This window comes from Bombyx mori, chromosome 27 (assembly GCF_030269925.1).
Source record: "Bombyx mori chromosome 27, ASM3026992v2".
In the NCBI taxonomy this organism is placed as follows: domain Eukaryota; kingdom Metazoa; phylum Arthropoda; class Insecta; order Lepidoptera; family Bombycidae; genus Bombyx; species Bombyx mori.
In genome coordinates, this window is record NC_085133.1 from 9,402,040 (window position 1) to 9,423,399 (window position 21,360).

Consider the following 21,360-nt stretch of genomic DNA (forward strand, 5'->3'; position numbering starts at 1 on the left):
ATTCCTTCGATTACGTATATTTAGTATCACTTGTATAAATAAACTGAATGTTATAACACATTTATTTGATATCGAATTCTAACACTTAGCAGTGAGATTAGTTTTGAAACTTGTTCATATATCTGAAGGAATGTATTTATATTGCACTAGCGACCCGCCCTCGCTTCGCTTCGGAAACATTAAAACACACATGAAACCAAAAAAAAAAAATTAAAAAAAAATTAAATAAAGTAGCCTATGTTCATCAGGGACAATGTCGGCTTCTAATGGAAAAAGAATTTTTCAAATCGGTAAAGTTGTTTCGGAGCCTATTCGAAACAAACAAACAAACAAATATTTCCTCTTTATAATATTAGTATAGATGTCAAATTCAGAGTCTCCTCTGTGATATATAGTTGTATATTTCGTCACTGTCTTTTTTTTTTGCTTAGATAGATGGACGAGCTCACAGCCCACCTGGTGTTAAGTGGTTACCGGACCAGATAGACATCTTTTTAAAAAAAAAATTCAGCTTAGATGGGTGGGCGAGCTCACGTCCCACCTGCTGTTAAGTCGTCATCGGAGCACATAGCCGACAACAACGTAAATGCTGTCACCCATTATGAGATATGAGTTTTATTTTATTTTTTATTGCCCCTGTAGGCAGACGAGCATACGGCCCACCTGATGGTGAGTAGTTACCGTCGCCCATGGACTTAAGCAATGCCAGGGGCAGAGCCAAGCCGCTGCCTACCGCTTAATACTCTCCACAAGCCTCGTTTGAAGAAGGACATGTCATAGCGCTCGGGAAACACCGTGGAGGGGAGCTCATTCCCTAGCCGGATGGTAGGTCTCAGTACAGCACAGCGGCTGCCCCACCCTTCAAACCGAAACGCAACACTACTTCACGGCAGAAATAGGTAGGGTGGTGGTACCTAACCGTGCGGACTATCAAAAGGTCCTATCACCAGTAAAAAAGTCTCCTCTGTTAGGACTAGATGTACGTAAGCACTTTGATTTAAGCCCGATGCAAACTAAAAATACAGTAACCCAACTCATAATCTGATGGAGACACTTGGTGTTACCTAAAGAGTAACTTTTCCCATCCTGACTGCGATCTTCAGTTGGCCCATCTGTCTTAGCCATGCGGCAAGACCCTAGGACCGCCAGCGAACATGCTATCGCAAAAAAAAAACTGAGAAAGTAGAATTTGGGTTGATTCCGACCCGGTTGGAGGCTGGTTTTGTTCTAGCTGGGTATTTCGAGACATCAGTGGCACCGTCTGGGTGGCCTGACGCGCTGCCGTACCGAGGCGGCTGACGTTACAGAGCCTTCGATTCGCCTTGAAGGCTCCGTCGGCCGGGCGTCCTTGGGGTGAGCTGCACCGTCTGTTTGTAGCATTGACTGCGGTAATCCCCATACTTCATCCGGGTTCTGACCTCGGAGGGGATCGGACGCTTGGGCGAAGAGTGCAGGGGAGTCATTTAATGAGTAGGGTCCTAAAACATCATTGGGCCCGCGGTTTCGCAGTCACCGATCATTCCCACATACCTCGCGTGCCCCCTAAGCGCGGACCTCGTAGGAGGTTAGGCCCCCGGCCCGAAAAAAAAAAGGAGTTGGGCTGATTGAAGAAACTTGAGGTGTCCAGAGAGACCCTCCAGTATTCCTAGTACCCTTAACAAGGTTGTAAAAATTAATGATTATCTGATCTCTGTGTTTCTAAGCCGTTCATCCTATTGTGAGGAAACTTGGTACAGTTGCTATACATACTTCAGAAAACATTTTTATTGTCATAAAAAGTACCATCTAAGTACGATAGGTGGCGCGTGAGTAGCTACAAGAAATAAATACATACCCGATACTGCTGGCCGAATGGTAAACTGTTGACGTCGCTCTAAACACGTCATTACGGATCCTCCCGATCCACTAACGGTGTTTTTAGGTACCTCAAGCACAGGTCATCGTTCTCGTCGAACCCGTCGCTTGCGATGAACGGCTCGGTGAGTAATTTAGCCCACAGACACAACCCATTGAGTTTCTCGCCGGATCTTCTCAGTGGATCGCGTTTCCGATTCGGTGGTAGATTCTGCGAAGCACTGTTCTTGCTAGGGCTAGTGTTAGCAACCTCCTTAGGTTAGAGCCCCGTGAGCTCACCTACTCATTCTGTGAATCTAGTATAAGCCATCGAGATTGCTATAATAAGTTTAATTTTTTTATAAGAAATTTGTTTAAAACAAGAAAGGTGTTTTTCTTTACAATTAGCTATGGTTGTAGCGGAGTTCGAGCAGGTAAGTTAATATAAAAAAAAACACAGCCAACCAAGTGTGACTAATTAAGTTTATCTTTGACAATAATACGCCTTTAATATGTATTTAAAATTGTAATTCGTAACAATCTTTCAGAGTAACTTTGCGCCATAATAAAACTGAAATACGAGATACGTTTCAAGGTGATAGTGATTTAATGAGGTAAGACATTAATACGTTTGCCTGTGATAAGAAACGTGAGTTCAAAGAAACATAAGTCTGATAGTACAGCGCTGAAATATCCGGGAATTAAACAAATGTGGATATAATTTCAATTATGGCGTATAACGTAAATAGCTGCGTAAGCTTAAAACGATTTGCGAGGAATATAAATTTTTAATATTCGAGTTATTAATGTTGGGAGCTCGCACGGCTAGTGAACGAATGACTATCGAAAATAGTACATTGTGCACCAAGGGAGAAAAGTTGGACATTTCCTCCCGCGTTGCATATTTTATTTTTTCTCCTACCAGGCCGAAAGTTCGTGGAGTACCGAGCCGGGGTACAGGGGCGAAGCCCTGGCCGGGGGTAGGGGGGGCGGAGCCCCGCCGTACTCATAACAAAACAATTTAACTGTTTTTTAATTTTTAAATAAACTACTAGTTAATTGGATAAGTACTTGAATAAGAACTGTCTGATGAACTCATCTTTGTTTAATACTTCACTATTAAATTTTATTGCCTTTTGTTTATTTCACTTTTACACTAAACACAATATTGCAAATTACCCGAGCACAACGATGGCGGAGAATTTTAGGTGCGTGAGAGCAGACGTAGACACTAACGCGCATGCGCACTTGTACCCAGGGAGAAAAAGTTACACTTTCTTCCCTGTACAGCGGGAGGAAAAGTTACACTTTCTTCCCTGTACAGGGACGAAAACCGAACTTTCGGCGTAGGTAGGAGAAAAAGTATTCGTATCGATATCGAGAAAAAAATGTATAGGATTTAAACAGCGCCCCTATCGTCCGTAAAAAGAATAAATTTCAGCAGCGTGAATGGTTTTACTTACTTTCGTCATCGTCACGTTTTCGAAACTCGAAACTTTTCAAATGTTAAATCACATTAAAATGGCTCTTTTGGATATCATCATCTCAGCCTGTGTGCTGTCCACTGCTGAACATAGGCCTCTCCAACTGATGTCCGGTGCGGCCGGTCCGGTCCTTTTGGATATGAAACACAATAATTTTATACTTGAAATTCCTAAAACACATTTAAAAATCTCTCATGGGGGTAAGATGTGAAATTTGTTAATAACGTTCAATGAACTTGCTAAGTTCTGCGCAGGATCTTATTTAATAATGTCGAGGGGTGGTATAAGCGGCATTTTTGCAATGTTTCTTTGTACAAACAGAGCACTAAGTACATCTATACTTAATTTAATTTATAAAGCTGAAGAGTTTGTTTGTTTGAACGCGCTAATCTCAGGAACTACTGATCCGATTTGAAAAATTCTTTCAGTGTTAGATAACCCATTTATTGAAGGCTATAGGCTATATAACATCACGGTAAGACCAATACAAGTGGAGCACCAATAAAGAACGTTTCAAAATAGGGGTTTAAATAGCTCCTTAACATTCTATAATTCAAAGATATCTTCACTTTCTACGTAAATGATGTGGGGGTAAAATTTAGCGTTATGCCAAAGTAACTATTCCACGCGGAGTCGCGGGCAAAAGCTAATTACTCATATTGGATTTAAATGTTTCTATTTAGGCTCTGAACTCCGGTATACAGCCTGTTTCGACTCATAAATTTATTGATGCCGTCAATTATGAGCAGCCATGAGCACACTTTGCTAAGGGACTTTAAAAATAAAAAGACACAATGCTCAGGAGTAAGTAACTATCTTTATTTAAAAAAAAAAACTTCAAATATTCATATTATTAACATTAGATACATAGTTATTGTATAATTTTAAAGACAAGCCGTCCGCCATTTTGACATTTATTGTCAAATTGACATTTATTGTCATTTATTGTCATAATTTCTTGTAATAGTGACGGTTATTGTCCACATTTATTGTCATAATGGTAAAATTCGCAGTTGCAATTTTTAATCAGAGATTATTCATTTTAATTTTTAATTGATTTATATTAAATAGAGTTAACCAGAGATAGTTTTTTTAATTATTAATTGATTAATATTAAACAGATATGATATGCGATATGGTTGAAGCATTTCGCATTGATATGTAACTGCGAATCTACATAGTCGATATTCATATATTCATTAAACACCTATATATATATTAAAAGTGCAATACGCATTACATTTTTCACTACACAATGTTTTACAAACTACCTAACTAATAATGATTTTAAAATTTTCCTTTTTTTAAATAAACTTGTAAAATTTCTAAGGAATATTGTTAGAAAATTATGATATATAAATGAATAAATAAATATATATATTAGTTATACCATATAATAGTAACGTGTAAGGAGGTTTAGTCCTATTTTATAGACGATCATAGAACATTGACCTGCTTAAAGCCATGTGTTAATATAATTTTTTTTAAAGCCAAATATAGTCTGTGAGTTTATGTAAGACATACAGAGTCTGTACTTACATATATTTTTAAATTGATTTCATAAATATAGTACACAAATAGGTAACAATAACCTTAAACGTACAGCCTTCGAAATCAGGGCGGGTGAAAAAAAAAAAAAATAAAAAAAATGCATTTTTGAAATTATCACGGAACGTTCAAATAATGCATTATTTAGTCTATGACTAGAGAATGATATTACTCGAAGTGAAAGAAGTTGCGTATTTTACGCCATTTTTTCTTCTTCATTAAATTACAATTACGAACATGACATATTATATAAAGGTTAGTTAAAGCATACATCCGTCGGGATTCGGTTACAATTTTTTTTTATGACTCGAAACACAGTCATGAAGTGAGAATAAAGATAATTATTTCAATATTCAAATTCTCACGGCCCGTAATGTAAGCACTTAATTTACATACACATATCTAAAAGTAAATTTAACTGTGATTGTAACGCGCAGGAAACTTTAATTAACCGGTATTCATTGTTCTTATAATATCTAAAAAAAAAACATGGCGAGTGTGTGAATAAACTTCTGAAATAAGATTAAGTATTAATAATTTTGCACTGTGCTTAAAGAAAAAAAAAAAACTTCAAGAACTGGCTTAGAAACAGAGTCACTATGTACCTATTAAATTGCTCTTATAATATCTAAAAAATATTGGCGAGTGTGTGAATTAACTTCTAAAATAAAATTAATTATGTATTACGAATTTTGCACTGTGCCTAAACAAAAAAAAAAAAAAACTTCAAGAACTGGCTTAAAAACAGAGTCGCTATGTATTAAAAAAGTTATTTGTTACCGAAACCGACACAGCCGTCCCGTTGGCTTTTGGTAATAGACATAATTTTGAATATTTTATGTATATAATATATATATTTCTAATACATTTCCTTCTTAGATTCTAATCACAACAATTAATGAAATTTTATGTTGTAAATAGTTATATAGTTGATGCTATAATATATTTTTTATTGTTATTATATTCATGCCCAATTATGCAGGCTGCGCTTTTTAAGACAAATAATGAGATAAATGACTTTAATAAAATAAGAATAATAAAAATTAATAAAAGCATTGTTTGGGTGTATATAAATAAATAAGAAACATCAAACTAACCTAAAAGTTTGTTTTTATGTTATCACACAAATAAAAATTTACAAAAACAAATTCCTTTGCCCGAAACATTATCTATAACTAAACTAAGCCTGTAATGGCTACCAAGATCCAAAAAAGATTTATTATTCTTTAATAAAAGTCTATTTTAAAATACTTAATTAAATCCTACTAAACGTCAAATGTAAACGCACAAACATTATTGTCGAATTACGATATTATTATTGTCAAATTACAATATTATTGTCGAATTGTATTATTATTGTCGAAAATTCGCAATCATAATAAGTCAAATTGACATCGAAGTCAAATATAATTGCTCGTAATCATTTGTATACGTCTCATCATAATTAGGGAAGTATTATAGGTATCTACATACGTGTCGATGGCGACTTTCATAAAATCTTACATCTATCGAAAAATACGATTCAAAACGTCAAGTCGAAGCAGTGACGCGCGACATCGGTTGATGTGCGAAATTTTAATCGATAATCTTACAAATTGACACGTCGGAGCCGAGAATAGTTCGCTTCTTCGTATCTCTAACGATCTCTCACGCACACTAACTAGAAAATCACGCGGCACTGCCTTAACTATAACAAGAAACTACTATAAGAAAGTATTTATTATAAAAAATAGAACGCAGAGGAAGCTCGCGGAGTAAATCGAAGCAAGAGCCAAGATATGCCTTCGATATGGTAACTGTATTTAATAAAGCTTCGAGAGTTTTCTGGAAAGCGTCGGTTGTCTGGGTGAGCGCTCAGTACACGTAGGGAATGTATTCGGGGGCCGTGTACTCGATGTAAGGGTGGTAGAAGGTGCGGCGGACCGGGGGCAGCAACACGTCCGAGTAGCGAGAGAACTGGGAGACTTGGCGGCTTCCGGATGGAGGTTTCCTGGAATTCATTGGGTGTGTAATAGGCTGATCGCCAATAACAAAACTATATTCCAATTACAAAGTCCCATGAGACCAATGTAATTATTATGTTTGAATTTTTTGCTTAGAAGAGTGGAGGAGCCCACAGCCCACCTGGTGTTAAGTGATTACTGGAGCCCATAGACATCTACAACGTTAATGCGCCACATACCTTGAGATATCAGTTCTAAGGTCTCAAGTACAGTTACAACGGGTGCCCCACCCTTCAAACCGAAACGCATTAACGTTTCAAGGCAGAAATAGGCAGGTTGGTGGTACCTACCCGCGCGGACTCACAAGAGATCCTACCACCAGTAATAATTTAGATAGATTGTGTATTTTTTAAATAATGTTTACGACCGTGAACAAAAAAAATGATTATTATTTCAAACTATGCGAAACGTGAAGAGTTACGTTCTAAGGTCAAAAGAAGTGTCAAAAGGGACTTCTTAAATGGGATAGAGTATACTGGCGGCATTTAACCAAGGCTGGTTGGTGCCAAGTCTTCGGTACCTACTTGGAGTGCCTGGCCGAGGACTCTTCAGAGTATTCCGGGACCTGAAGCGGTTGCAGACCACGAGGTTCCTGTTCCCCGTATGCTCCATAGACGTAGTCATCGTTGCTGAAATGTAATAGGGATCTTATTAAAATTCGAGTTCCAATGTCACGTCATTACGGATCCTCCCGATCCATTAACGGTGCTTTTATGTACCTCAAGCACCGGTCACCGTCTACGTCGAACCCGTCGCTTGCGACGAAGGGCAAGGACGAGTAACTTTTACTGTTTAGTTTACTGGTGGTAGGAGCTCTTGTGAGTCTGCACGGGTAGGTACCACCACCCTGCCTATTTCAACCCAACTTCATCAACCCATAGACACAGCCCACTAAATTTCTCGCCGGATCTTCTCACCGGGTCGCGTTTCCGATCCGGTGGTAGATTCTGCGAAGCACTGCTCTTGCTAGGGCCAGTGTTAGCAACACTCCCGATTTGAGCCCCGTGAGCTCATCTACTCGCCCCGTTACGCTGACATAGCCTCTCAAGGCTATCATCAGTAGTAGTGGAGTAGTTAGCGCTCCTGACTGCGGATTGAGGGTCGCGAATCCGATTCCCATAATGGGCAAACATTTTCATATGAATAGACTAGCTGACCCGGCAGACTTCGTAGTGCCTCAATCGATCAATAAAAAAACCTAAACTTTTGTATAAAATAAACTTAAAACAAACAAAAGGAATCCGTCCGACGGGGGACACATCAAAGGGAAAACATGATTGTTATTTTTATTCAATCCGAGTATTTTCATATTTATCTACCTTTTTAACCTTCTCTGGACTTCCACAAATAATTCAAGACCAAAATTAGCCAAATCGGTCCAGCCGTTCTCGAGTTTTAGCGAGACTAACGAATAGAAATTCATTTTTATATATATAGATAGATTTGTTTGCCTCTATCTGCGAGTTTAATATTTATATGCGTATATTATTGTTAAACTTATATAAGTATGTATATCAGTCTTTGGTTTTTATAGTGCAGGGAATCTCAGTTTGGGCGCGTGTGAATTGTTTCCGGTTCTTATTATTACTATCCCTATTTATCCTGTTATTATCTCGGTCACATAAATAACCTGGTGATCGATGGCGTTGCTGATAATCTATCTTCTATCTATATATAATAGTTAGTCTGGCTAAAACTCGACAACGGCTGGACCGATTTGGCTAATTTTGGTCTTGAATTACTTGTGGAAGTCCAGAGAAGGTTTAAAAGGTAGATAAATATGAAAATACTCGGAATTAAATAAAAATAGCAACTTCGTTTTTCCTTTGATGTGTCCCCCGTCGGACGGATTCCTTTTGTTTGTTTTAAGTTTATTTTATACAAAAGCTTAGGTCTTTTATTTGGCGATTGAGGCAGTACAAAGTTTGCCGTGTCAGCTAGTTCTAAAATATAATTTGAGAAATTTTGTTGCTTTTTGAAGAAGATGCCGAAGACGCGCTATTTCCTCCTTTGGGTCTGCATATTTTGATAAATCCTCGGCTATTGTAGTTATTTTTCTTCGGAAGGATTATACCGATTATTATTAGAGATTAGTCTAGTTTGTAGATTATCGCTATACACGTTAACGATTTATTGATGAGTGAATAATATAATAATGAGTCCTTGATAAGTCTACACATTTTCATGTTAATCAAACTTTTTCAAGTTTGTTAATATTAAATGACTAGCTGTACCCGACTGCTTCGCTGGGCATTTAAAATTAACTTTATTATTTCTCGCCCCCACAAAGATTCTTATCATTAACGCCCCCGCAACTGGTGAAGGGAGTCCAACACTCATATAAATATTAGCCTATCCATTAAGTACATGTATCTTCTACACGGATACCAAGTTTCAAGTCAATCGGATGGACGATTCAGTAGTTATAACGGAGCATCCGTAAAAACCACTGTAGATTTATATATCAGTATAGATTTTGTACACAAGTCAGATAGAAGCGCTTTCAAAAGCACTTTATTCTCGATTCGGGCTATTTATAATAAATAAAGGGAACTTTAACAAAAGAAGAAAGTTTATTGTTACGATTTTAAATCAAAGGCCGAAAACAGAAAGCTCGCTTGGAAAACTTTTTGAAAGCTGATAAAAGTTTCTAATGAGTTGTGTTCTATGTAACAAGTTCTATGTGTGTTTTATATAGTGTTTAGGTATATAGATACATTAAGATTCCGCATGCAGCAGCTCTGATCTAGGGTTTCCAGTGTGTCAGAGATACACGTACGTGATAAGAAAAAGTACATCCAAGCGCGAAAATGTATTCAACAAGGATACTGATTCTGATCGGAAATCTATCTGGGACGCCGTGGTAAAGGATAGTGTGAGCTCAGTTTACCATTCCACCTATTTTGGCCCTTATTTTCCTGAAGGGTGGGACAGTAGACAATTCTGGACATAAAACAGCATATAAGCCTTATGTCTGAAGATAGGTCTATCTTCGATATCTGCAGGCTCCGTGAACCACTTAACACTAGTTGGGTCGTGGATTAGTTTACCTTAAGCAATAAGGACTACTTCACGCTGGTCGGCTATCAATGGTTTACAACTTTTTTATTTCTTAGATGTATGGACGAGCTCACGGCCCACCTGTTGTTAAGTGGTCATCGGAGCACATAGCCGTTAGCAACGTAAATGCCGTTATCCAATATGAGACATGAATTCCAAGTCTCAGGTTTGAAGGGTGGGGCAGCCGTTTTACTGAAAACAGTAAAACGGCTGCCCCCACCCTTCAAACCGAAACGCATTACTGCTTCACGGCAGAAATAGGCAGGGTGGTGGTACCCACCCGCGCGGACTCACAAGACGTCCTACCAGCAGTAACGTGTATCAAAGGAAAGAAATCAAAGAAAACACACACAAAAGAATGAAACAAACATTAATCAACAAAGGCAATGTTCAATTGTTTTTTCTTTTGTGAAGACATCATTAGATTTCATGAGACGAAAGCGCGGGCTTTGAGATTAGGAATGTAAAAAAAACACATGCCGTACCGGTCCTAGACAGAGCGAACAGCGGGACGCTATGAAATCCTTTCGAAAGAGATATATAAGAGAGAGTAGAGACAGAGACTACAATAGATGGCCCTAAATTGACTTAAAGTAAACTAACTATTTCTTTGTAATGAATGGCGAAGGAGGGAAAGATCTTCCATCGAGCGGGTGATATTACTCGGTAGACCGACGCGACGGTCCGAATGTTGTTGTTCGGAATTTGTATATAATTATGCAACCTATACCTCCGGTGCATTCGTGTTAAGTGATGCACTGGTGTTCGAAACCCAGACGGGTACCACCAGTACCACCACCACCACCACCGGTTTCTAATGAAATACGTACGCAACAAATATTCACGATTGAAATCCACGGCGACGGAATAGCATCGTGTACCTAATAAAAATCAAACCCGCAAAATTATAATTTGCGTTATCACTGGTAGGTCCTCTTGTGAGTCCGCATGGGCAGGTACCACCACCCTGCCTATTTCTGCCGTGAAGCAGTAATGCGTTTCGGTTTGAAAGGTGGGGCAGCCGTTGTAACTATACTGAGACCTTAGAACTGATATCTTAAGGTGGGTGGCGCATTTACGTCGTAGATGTCTATGGGCTCTAATAATCACTTAACACCAGGTGGACTGTGAGCTCGTTCACCCATCTAAGCAATAAAAAAAACATATGTAATTTAAAAAAAAATGCATCTTTTTTTTCATCTAGCATCTAGTTTATAGCTTATAGTAGAGCAGGTACTTTAAGAACAGCGAAGTCTTTTTGATTTAACGAGACGTTATTCCCGTTCACTTTAAAAGGTGGAATCGTGTTACGAACGCTAATATTTATCTTTTGTTCGTGCTAACAAGACATATTATTATAACATTTTTTTAATTTAACGACTTCTGTTTTGGCTCGAAGATCTTATTATGTAACCTCAGAGTTGCGATCACATAAAGCCTTGTTGTAAATTTAGCTTGCTTATTGACTTGTTTGAATAAATAGAATCGCGGTTCGTTTAGCGCTGAATTACTTAGTTGAAGTTTCGGCGAGCGTTGGTTTCTTAACAAGAAGGATCTCTATTGTTATTTTGGCTATACGAAAATTTCCCGGATCCGTTCGTGGATAATGTTGCATATATTTTTTTACTTTAGCTATCAGGTTAAGCACTAAGCACACTGGAGCCCATAGGCGTTATAACGTGACTTTCACCAGGCACCTCGAGACATGAAGACGGACTCTTAATTTTGTTGGTCTAACTGCTATCCTTTGGGAAAGGAGGCCGGGGGAGCCACTAGTAACAGCTTTTAATACAGATTTTCTTTCCCTACCTAAGCTGACGGCCTTGAGAGGCTATTTCAGCGTAACCTTAACTAATAGGTGAGCTCATGGGGCTCAAGCCTGATGACGTTGCTAACACGAATCCTAGCGAGAGCCGTGCTTCGCAGAATCTACCACCGGATCGGAAACGCGACCCACTGAGAAGATCCGGTGAGAAACTCAGTGGGCTGTGTCTGTGGGTTAATTTACCCGCCGAGCCCTTCGTCACAAGCGACGGGTTCGACGAGAACGATGACCGATGCTTGAGGTACCTAAAAGCACCGTTAGTGGATCGAGAGGATCCGAAACGACGTGTTTTGGGCGACGTCGACTGCTTTCCATTCTGTTCGCAGAATCGGGAATGTAGTTACCGGCGGTCACAATGCGAGGGTTTTCGTGTCGTGCCGCTTTGTCGAAATGGTCAATACGTCACATGCACAGCTACAAATATATTGCTATTAGGCATGTCAGTAACGCGAACTCACAATGACGAAAAATTGTTCATTTGTTCCCGCGTTTTTATTGCCATTGATTTTTAAATGGATTTTATGACCTGGTAACTAAGACCTTTAAGTCATGTCTTATTTTAATTCATAATCTTATTTTTATGAAAAATGATAAAATGGAGTGAAATGAAATGAAATGAAGATGATTAATTTGAGACATTAATCAACTGGGATGGAATTAAATGAAATGAGATGATATGGGATGAAATATAATCGCAATAAAATGATGGTCATTTACTGAGATTTTTTCAGTGGACTCTTTGGAGGAACCCGAGAAGTTACGTCCAGCAGCTTTGTTTCATTTTCCCACATTTGTGCACTTTCACAGATATTAAACAGTTAATAAACTACCGTTATTACACATTTAAACCTAAAGAAACACGAAATAGATAAAATAAAACAAATCACACAACTTCACTCCTCGCGTTCCCGCCAAAAAGTCCTTATTGCCATTGAAATGTTGACGCGGAATTACTGTCATCGTGTTTATATCTGTCAGAGTGGCTCACGCAGTCGCATTTCAAGTTATTAAGACGCCAGCTTTATCAAGTCCGTTAGATGTCGACGAGTTCCCACTGCTGGCGGAGTAGTCCTAGTAGAGAATAGCCTAGAAGTTCTTTGATGATGATCTTGGGCGACGGTGACTGGTAATCCGTATGCTTGGGGCACTAAAAAGTGCTCACGGCTCTAGTCCCTTCGCATTGAAGGCTATATGTATGCCGTTAGCTTTGGATATGTATAATGAATGAATAAACAATAAAATATTTAATTGCGTTTTCTGTGATATAATAAGAAAGCAACATAACCAACATTTCAAGCCCTTAATCTCTTTTAAAATTTATATTTTAAACACTAATAATGAAATCCTATACAATATAAAATATATATCTCTCTTTTTAACCGACTTCAAAAAAGGAGGAGGTTCTCAATTCTCCTGTATGTTTTTTTTATGTTTGTTACTTCATAACTTTTGACTGGGTGTATAGATTTTGATGATTCTTTTTTTATTAGAAAGCTGATGCTTTCCGTGAGGTTTCCGTGATTTCAATATAGTCCAGTTCTGATAATGGTATCCATGAGAAAACCATATAAGTCTTAAATTTGCATTAAGTACGTGCGCGACAAATAGATGAATAACTCAGTAACTTAATATCACCCCAACCTATTTCGATGATTATTATTTTTAGTGTATATTCATTTGTTTTGGAATATCTTATTTTTCTATTTGAAGTCGGTTTTTGTTAAAGCATGTCTATTTACAATTATCACTGAATGATAGGTGAGTGATTCCGTCTAAGAAAATTATTTTTTTAAAACTTAAGAGTTTTAAAGGTTTTTAAATGATAAAATTTATTCTTTAAATATTATGTATAATAATATGACGTCTAGTAAGAGGACCGCGCGCTCTCTGTCATACAATCAAGGAAATACTCACTTATGTCCGGTAGTCATGTCCTTCAGTTCTTGCTTCTGTTCAGTCTCGTATTTCCGATGAAGCTCACGCACGTGCTCTTGCCTTATGAGCTTCTTCAGGGCTTCGAATCTGTTGAGATATGACAATAATTTAGATATTACAATAAAATGCGGACAGGCAGTTGGCAGCGGCTTGGCTCTGCCCCTGGAATTGCTGAAAGCCATGGGCGACGGTAACCACTCACCATCAGGTGGGCCGTGTGTTCGTCTGCCTGCACGGGCAATAAAATAAAATAGTTAGGTCATGTTGTTTACTGGTGGTAGGACGTCTTGTGAGCACACTGGGTGCAGTCTAAGCAGTGATGTCTTTCAGTTTGAAGGGTGGAGTAGTCCTTGCACTGTAAAAACTCAGACCTTAAAACTTGTCTCAAGGTAGGTGGCGGCATTTACATTGTACCTATTTATGGTCTTTAGTACCCACTTGACACAAGTTTCACCACGCGTCCACCAATCTAAGCAATAAAAAAATTACTATCGATAACTTTTTTGCGAGCTTAGAAAATTATTTATCACATTTTTTAATAAAATTCATTTCAAACGTCCTTTAGCTAATTCGAAATTTTTTATTTTTATTTTATCCAGTCTTTAATATCCATTGAGCACAAAGTACTCACTGAAAGCAGTACGATAAAGGCCCACAGCGTGTGCTTAAGTCTATTGAAGCGAAGTGTTCCTTGTATTTGAGGAAGAGACTAAGCTGACAGTAGATTCTTCTAAGTCAATGAATTCTGTGACGTCATTGCCTGCCTATTTCGGTTGTGGGTCTTAGAGAGTGCACATTTTGAAAATTAAAATCCATAGGAATTCAACGTAGCGTGTTATTACACATTGGACCGAGCGACCTTCGCTACGATCGTTCGCATTCGTTCGAAATGTTTTCTTCGTAATAAAAGTCTTTAAAAAATAATTGTCTCTGATTTACTCTCCAGAATCTTATACCTTTAAACGAGCGATTCTGATCTATATAATTTGAATCTCGGAAACGGCTCCAACGATTTTCATAAAATTTAGTATACAGGGGATTTCGGGGGCGATAAATCGGTCTAGCTACGATTTACTTTCAGAAAATGTTGTTTTTTTCGTGTTTTCAATAATCAACTTTATGACTCTTCCCGACATCTATTGGCGAATAATAATACTATTTTTCTTAATTGAGAGAAACTAACTGCTTTAAAGAAACAATAAAAAGGCCTTATAAAAAAAAAAAACCGAGTAAAGCTCGGTCATCATCTAGTACTCATTAGTCCAGGGTAAATCGACAGTGTCGTTCTGAATGTAGACCCTTTGCATAAGTCGTCCGTAAATACTGGCTTCTCGTCGCTTACCATACATGTTTTTGATTCTAGATAATTCTAGAAACAGCGTTCGAACGATTCCAAAACATTCAAAACAAGGTCTTAAAATTAAAGATCTTTCTCTACGTCTATGCCGAAAACTTATAATGGCGTTACTGTCTTTACAACGTCTAAATACACAATAAATTATCTATCATAGGTCATATATTCCACGACGTATATTTTGATTTTCCACGAATTTAACTGTTATTTTTCAGAACCTTGTTAGCTAGGTGAAATTGCATTAATCTAGTTTTTATATTTATTCCTTTGTATACTTATTACTGCCTTATTTTTATTTGAAGAAATTATCAATTGTTACAATGTTACCTGTACGTGTAATTAAGGTGACCTTAATCATGTATCTTCTTGTCGATTCATTGATATTCTGATCACTTTGTTGGTACAACATAATATCTAGTTAATGTAGATTCTCTACAGCAAATACCCCCCAAATTCAATTTACTAATATCGTTCCTAAATAAGGGATTGCTACTAATTAAATAAACAAATTGGAGTTATCTCTCTGTTAAACATTAAATATTTATTTAATTTGTATACCTGTCGCGCTGTGGTGGCACCATGTATGTATGTCCCCCACGGGGACGAGAAGGTCCGGGGTACCTCAGGATCTTTCCAGAAGTGTGCGGAACATTCAGCATTCCGAACATCTGCAAGTGAATGGAAATAACCCATAGATTTTGAAGCGATTTTGATTTCGATTTTGAACTCGACGTGGCCTAAAGGATAAAGACGTCCTGCATTCGTGTGGAACAATGCATCGGTGTTCGAATCTCAGGCGGGTACCAATTTTTCTAATAAAATACGAACTCAAATTTTATTTTTATTTTTATTGCTTAGATTGTTGGACGAGCTCACAGCCCACCTGGTGTTAAGTGGTTACTGGAGCCCATGGACATCGTAAATGCGCCACCCACCTTGAGATATAAGTTCTAAGATCTCAGTATAGTTACAACGGCTGCCCCACCCTTCAAACTAGAGATGAAACGGATAGCGGTTTGGCCGGATACCGGATACCGAATATTCGGCAAGCTACGAGGCCGGAGCGCCGGATATTCGGCCCTCTCGGAAATATTCGTGCGCGTTCGGGTGTTGTCGCACGTGAGCGGAGATCGCGACGACTCGGGAGCGTTCGAGTGTTTGCGCCTGTCAATTTGTTTTTGTTTATGCGCGTCGTTGTGGTTTTGAATGAAAGAAGATGAAACTGGATCTAAATTCACACGTGAAGCTCATGACACTTTTTGGTACTGTTTCAATGAAGTGACAAAGGATAATATTAGTGATTTTCGCGATCAAGAAAAACAAATACAAATACTGAATTTACTATCCGGTATCCGGCCGTATAGTAAAACCATGGCCGGATAGGCCGGATACCGGATAGTTACCGGATATCCGTTTCATCTCTACTTCAAACCGAAACGCATTACTGCTTCACGGCAGAAACAGGCAGGGCGGTGGTACCTACCCGCGCGGACTCACAAGAGGTCCTACCACCAGTAATTACGCAAATTATAATTTTGCGGGTATGATTTTTAGTACACAATGTTATTTCTTCACTGTGGAAGTCAATCGTGAACATTTGTTGAGTACGTAATTCATTAGAAAAATTGGTACCCGCCTGGGATTCGAACACCGGTGCATCGCTCGACACGAATGCACCGGACGTCTTATCCCTTAGACCACGACGACTTCAAAAATGTTGACGATTGACTTCCACGGTGAAGGAATAACATCGTGTAATAAAAATCAAACGCGCAAAATTATAATTTGCGTAATTACTGGTGGTAGGACCTCTTGTGAGTCCGCGCGGGTAGGTGCCACCGCCCTGCCTATTTCTGCTGTGAAGCAGTAATGCGTTTCGGTCTGAAGGGTAGGGCAGCCGTTGTAACTATACTTGAGATCTTAGAACTGATATCTCAAGGTGGGTGGCGCATTTACGTCGTAGATGTCTATGGACTCCAGTAACCACTTAACACCAGGTGGGCTGTGAGCTCGTCCACCAATACACGGAATAAAAAAAAAATTGTGGCACACATAGTCCTGTATCACTTTTGAAATGCGATTTTACAGCGGCAACCTATCAGCTTAATACCACCGCTTATATGTCACCGGTGACCTGAAGTAATTATGTCAATTCTGTCTTCAACCTTCTTAGTAAGGCGACAGAATATCTAGTAGACTCTGGAAGACTCGAATCCGAAGATACTGAGAATGAATCTATTTCAAAAACAGTCCTAAAAGACTGAAACATACAATAAAAACAAAAGAAAGCAAAGTTAGGCAATCCAGGACTCGCCGGGGCGCCACCCTGGGACCTGGAGGCGCTCGCTGCTGATTACAGGTGGCGTAGCGACCTTCGCTCTAGGAGGGAAGGGCCCCTGGCGAAGGTGTAATTAGAGCGCGGAGGCTCCAATCTCCGAGGTCTGTGCTGGAGGCGTGGTCTCGCCGTTTGGCGGACCCGTCGGCCGGCCTCCGTGCCGTCGAGGCGGTCCGCCCGGTTCTCGCGGACTGGGTGGGCCGCGACCGGGGTCGTCTCACTTTCCGGCTGACACAAGTGTTGACCGGCCACGGATGTTTCGGCCGGTACCTTCACAAAATAGCCGGAAGCGAACCGACGGCACAGTGCCACCTTTGCGCAGACCACGACGAGGAAGACACAGCGGAACACACACTGGCGCGTTGCTCTGGATTCGACGAGCAACGCGCCGCCCTCGTCGCGGTCATAGGAGAGGACCTCTCGCTGCCGTACGTCGTAGCTACGATGCTCGGCAGCGACGCGTCCTGGAAGGCGATGCTCGACTTCTGTGAGTCCACCATATCGCAGAAGGAGGCGGCGGAACGAGAGAGGGAGAGCTCATCCCTTTCCGCACCGATCCGTCGTCCTCGAGCCGGGGGCCGGAGGAGGGATTACGCCCGCACATCCCGGCCCCTGTAGGTGGCGGCTTCCCCCCGGTAAAGGTCAAGAGGCGACCTGAGGGGGTAGAGGCCGCGCGGCGCGCTACCAGCACTCTAGCGCGCCGCCAAGGAGAAATATCATAATCCTGATAAAAGAACAACCGGTTGGCGGTGTATCGCGTCCCGACCCGGCAGGTTGGTTTTGGTCCAGCGGGATATTCCGGGACACCAGCGGCACAATCTGGGCGGCCTGACGGGCTGCCGTACCGGGGCGGCCGACGTTTCAGAGCCTTCGATTTGCCTTGTTGACTGCGGTAACCCCCTTACCTCATCCGGGTTCTGACCTCGGAGGGGATCGGACGCTTGGGCGAAGAGTGCAGGGGAGTCGTTTAGTGGGTAGGGCACTGAAAACATCCTTGGGTCTGCGGTCGCGCAGTCGCAGACCAGTCCCACATACCCCGCGGGCCCCTCGTAGCGCTGAGACCTCGTAGGAGGTTCGGACCCCGGCCCGAAAAAAAAAGGCGCCTTAGTAACAGTAATCGACATGATTACTGTGCGCCGCGTAGGGCACCGGTGACTTAGGCGGTGCTTAGCTTAAAATATAAAAAAAAATGTAGAAAAAGTTCTGCTACGGAACCTAATACAGCACTTCTAGGGAATACAACGAAATGAAAATACACGTAAAATTAAAATAACCACAACTTGACTCGATTGATGCACGAAATTCTCGAAGATTCATAAAGAATGTCTCAAAACTTTTTTAATAAGTCTCTACGAAAACCTTCGAAGGCTTTTTTCTTAGAAAACTTCTACTTCGAATAGAATCTTCACAAAATTCAAAGGGATCGCACGGTAGGATTAATTGTACAAAAATATCATTATTGTATTTTATTTGAGCAATAGTTAAAAATAGAGCAGTATAACGATAATAGTACCACCCACCATCAGATTACGATCTTGATGGTAGCATGTCCTACGTGAACGGAGAGATATGATACGATACATTGCGTAGATGTCAAAATATATGTAAAATAGCATATTATGCAGAACACGATGTTCACGCATGGGTGTAGACCGATAGATGGTGGGATTTCGGATCTTTGTGTGCTATAAATCGAAGATACCGCAGGCTGAACTGTAAGGTATCAGTTAAGAAGAATTTATCGTTTATACCAAGGTTGTTCAATGCACGATTCTGATATTTTTGGCGACGATCTTTCTTTCGTTTCTGATTTATGAGATTAGACAGCTTTGCTCGTATTTTTTTATTGCCTGTGTGGGCAAACGAACGTAAGATCCACGTGATGGTGAGTGGTTACCGTCGCTCATGGATGTCGGCAATGCCAGGAGCACAGCCAAGCCGCTGCCTACCGCTAAAAAATCGTGAGCCTTACTTTATTGCCGCAGCTAAAAATAGTAGGTACACTACACCGAACTTAGCGGTGCCTAAACAAAGTTGAAACCCCACTACTTAAAGCTGGCCGTCAAAAAAACGAGTGAAGCCGTACAAAAGCGAGAAATTTCTTAATAACCGATCGACGTAAATTTGTGTTAAAAATAATAAAAACTCCATCGTAACTTCGAGAATTGCCGGAAAATTTTTGAGTCGCCAAACAAGAAGTCTTAGAACTTTGATCCGTGCCTTGTTAATTAAAAAAATTGTGTGTTGCCTAACGTTTGCCTTCCAAATACAAGTAAAGAATATTCATTTAGATTTTATTATTTTTTTGGCCTATGCCAAAAGTAACTATTTACTCGTATGTGCGTAAGTGGACAGTGCACCCAAAAGGCCGGCCGTGAACAGAACTTGAACACGATAAAGTTGATGAAACACGAGGAAAAATGGGGTAAAACAGTTATAAATCAAAGATACATGATGAAAGATACATGAGATAGAAGCTGAAGTTTGGAAACAACATGGATCAAAGTATGAATTTAAATTGAGAAACAGCATGATCTGAAGCAGAGAAAATTGGGACCGAGCGCTTTGGAAGACCTTCGAAGAGACCACTGTTTAAAGGAACAGATGTAGGACAATGATGAATCATATTGATTATACGGTCATTATTCCAATAGTTGTGTCACTGCAGAGTTCGATAGCAAAAAGCATCTATCAATAACTAAAGAAGCTTTCGCTATCCTACTGAGATTTACAATTCAGTTGATCGGTTGATCAACTGAATTGTAAAGGCTATACGACCGGTCTTCGGAGACTGGGTGAAATGCAACCAAGGTGGGGCAAAGGTACTCAAACGAGTTGCAAGCAATATCGAAATTGTATTATTGGGCGATTGAACTTACCTCATCGTAATCCGGGGTGCGAACGACGTTGGGGGGAGCTTTCGTAACAACTCTGCCGTAAGCTTCGCGAGGCATCGTCGGGTACTGGTAGCGGAACCTGCCAATCAAACAGCATAACATTTCTTGAAGCTAGTGCCATTTTTTTTTTAACAATCACGCCACCTTAACTGGTCCCGTGATAAGTTTGTAAAGAGCTTGTGTTACAGGTACCAGATAACGGATATAAATGTAAGATTTTGATTATACACATACATATATTTAATATACATCCATAACCCTGGAAAAGACGTTTATATTTATCATACAAATATCTTTCCTTGTCGGGATTCGAACCCGCGACCCCCTTGTGTAGTGACCATGTCACTTACCACTACACCAGACGGCCGTTCATTCCATTAGATCGGAGATAAACTTTCTACTTTCAAATTTAATATTGTACCTTGTTCCAATTGTATTATGTATGTAGTATTATTAATCTTGCTTTGAAATGGAAATTGGAGCTCACATACATCACAACATGGATGTAGATACATACAAGGTCCAAGTCTCCAAGATGCAGACTTACATTAAGGCCTACCTAGTACCAGTTAAAGTTGAAGGCCCGAGCGATTTTTGCAAAAAGCAGATCCGATTATCTGATATCGGGTATTTCAACTTGACACATGATATTGTATCCATCTAGCGCGAGTTGTGTAATCTATTGGAATAACTTTTATTATGTCCTCGAAATTCGAACTATTGCTTCTCGACCGAAACAATGGTACTCCCTCGGGATTACAATATGCTCGACAACCTATTTTTTTTATTTTTTTTTATGATTGAAGGATTACTGGTGGCCCGGAGGCCTTTCCAGTTTCACCAGGACAGGTGGGCGAGCAAAGGCTCAGCCAGGAGGGGTGGGATTTGCTAACAGCTACCCGAGCGCCTCCGAAGGAGACCTAACAGCTCAAGAGCAGCTGTTTCGCGAATGAATCTACTACCGGATCGGAATCGCGACCCGCTGAGAAGATCCGGCGAGAAACTCAGCGAGCTGATTCATGGGTTAGGTTGCACGGCGAACTCTTTGTCGAGTTCGACGAGTACGGTTACCGAGGTCCCTAAGCC

At 40.1% G+C, this 21,360-nt stretch overlaps 1 protein-coding gene across 2 annotated transcripts in view; it reads right to left on the reverse strand.

Moving 5' to 3' along the window:
* Nucleotides 1-4,114: 4,114 nt before the first annotated feature.
* LOC105842607 (uncharacterized) overlaps nucleotides 4,115-21,360 on the reverse strand; it is an 87,147-nt gene continuing 69,901 nt past the window's right edge. For both annotated transcript variants that reach the window (XM_038020925.2, XM_038020926.2), the window contains exons 4-8: nucleotides 20,257-20,353; nucleotides 15,601-15,710; nucleotides 13,668-13,775; nucleotides 7,393-7,497; nucleotides 4,115-6,855 (exon numbers count right to left, since the gene is read on the reverse strand). In XM_038020925.2, the coding sequence (XP_037876853.1) occupies nucleotides 6,720-6,855; nucleotides 7,393-7,497; nucleotides 13,668-13,775; nucleotides 15,601-15,710; nucleotides 20,257-20,353 (556 nt within the window). In that variant the 3' untranslated portion in view covers nucleotides 4,115-6,719. The remainder of the gene's footprint in view (nucleotides 6,856-7,392; nucleotides 7,498-13,667; nucleotides 13,776-15,600; nucleotides 15,711-20,256; nucleotides 20,354-21,360) is intronic.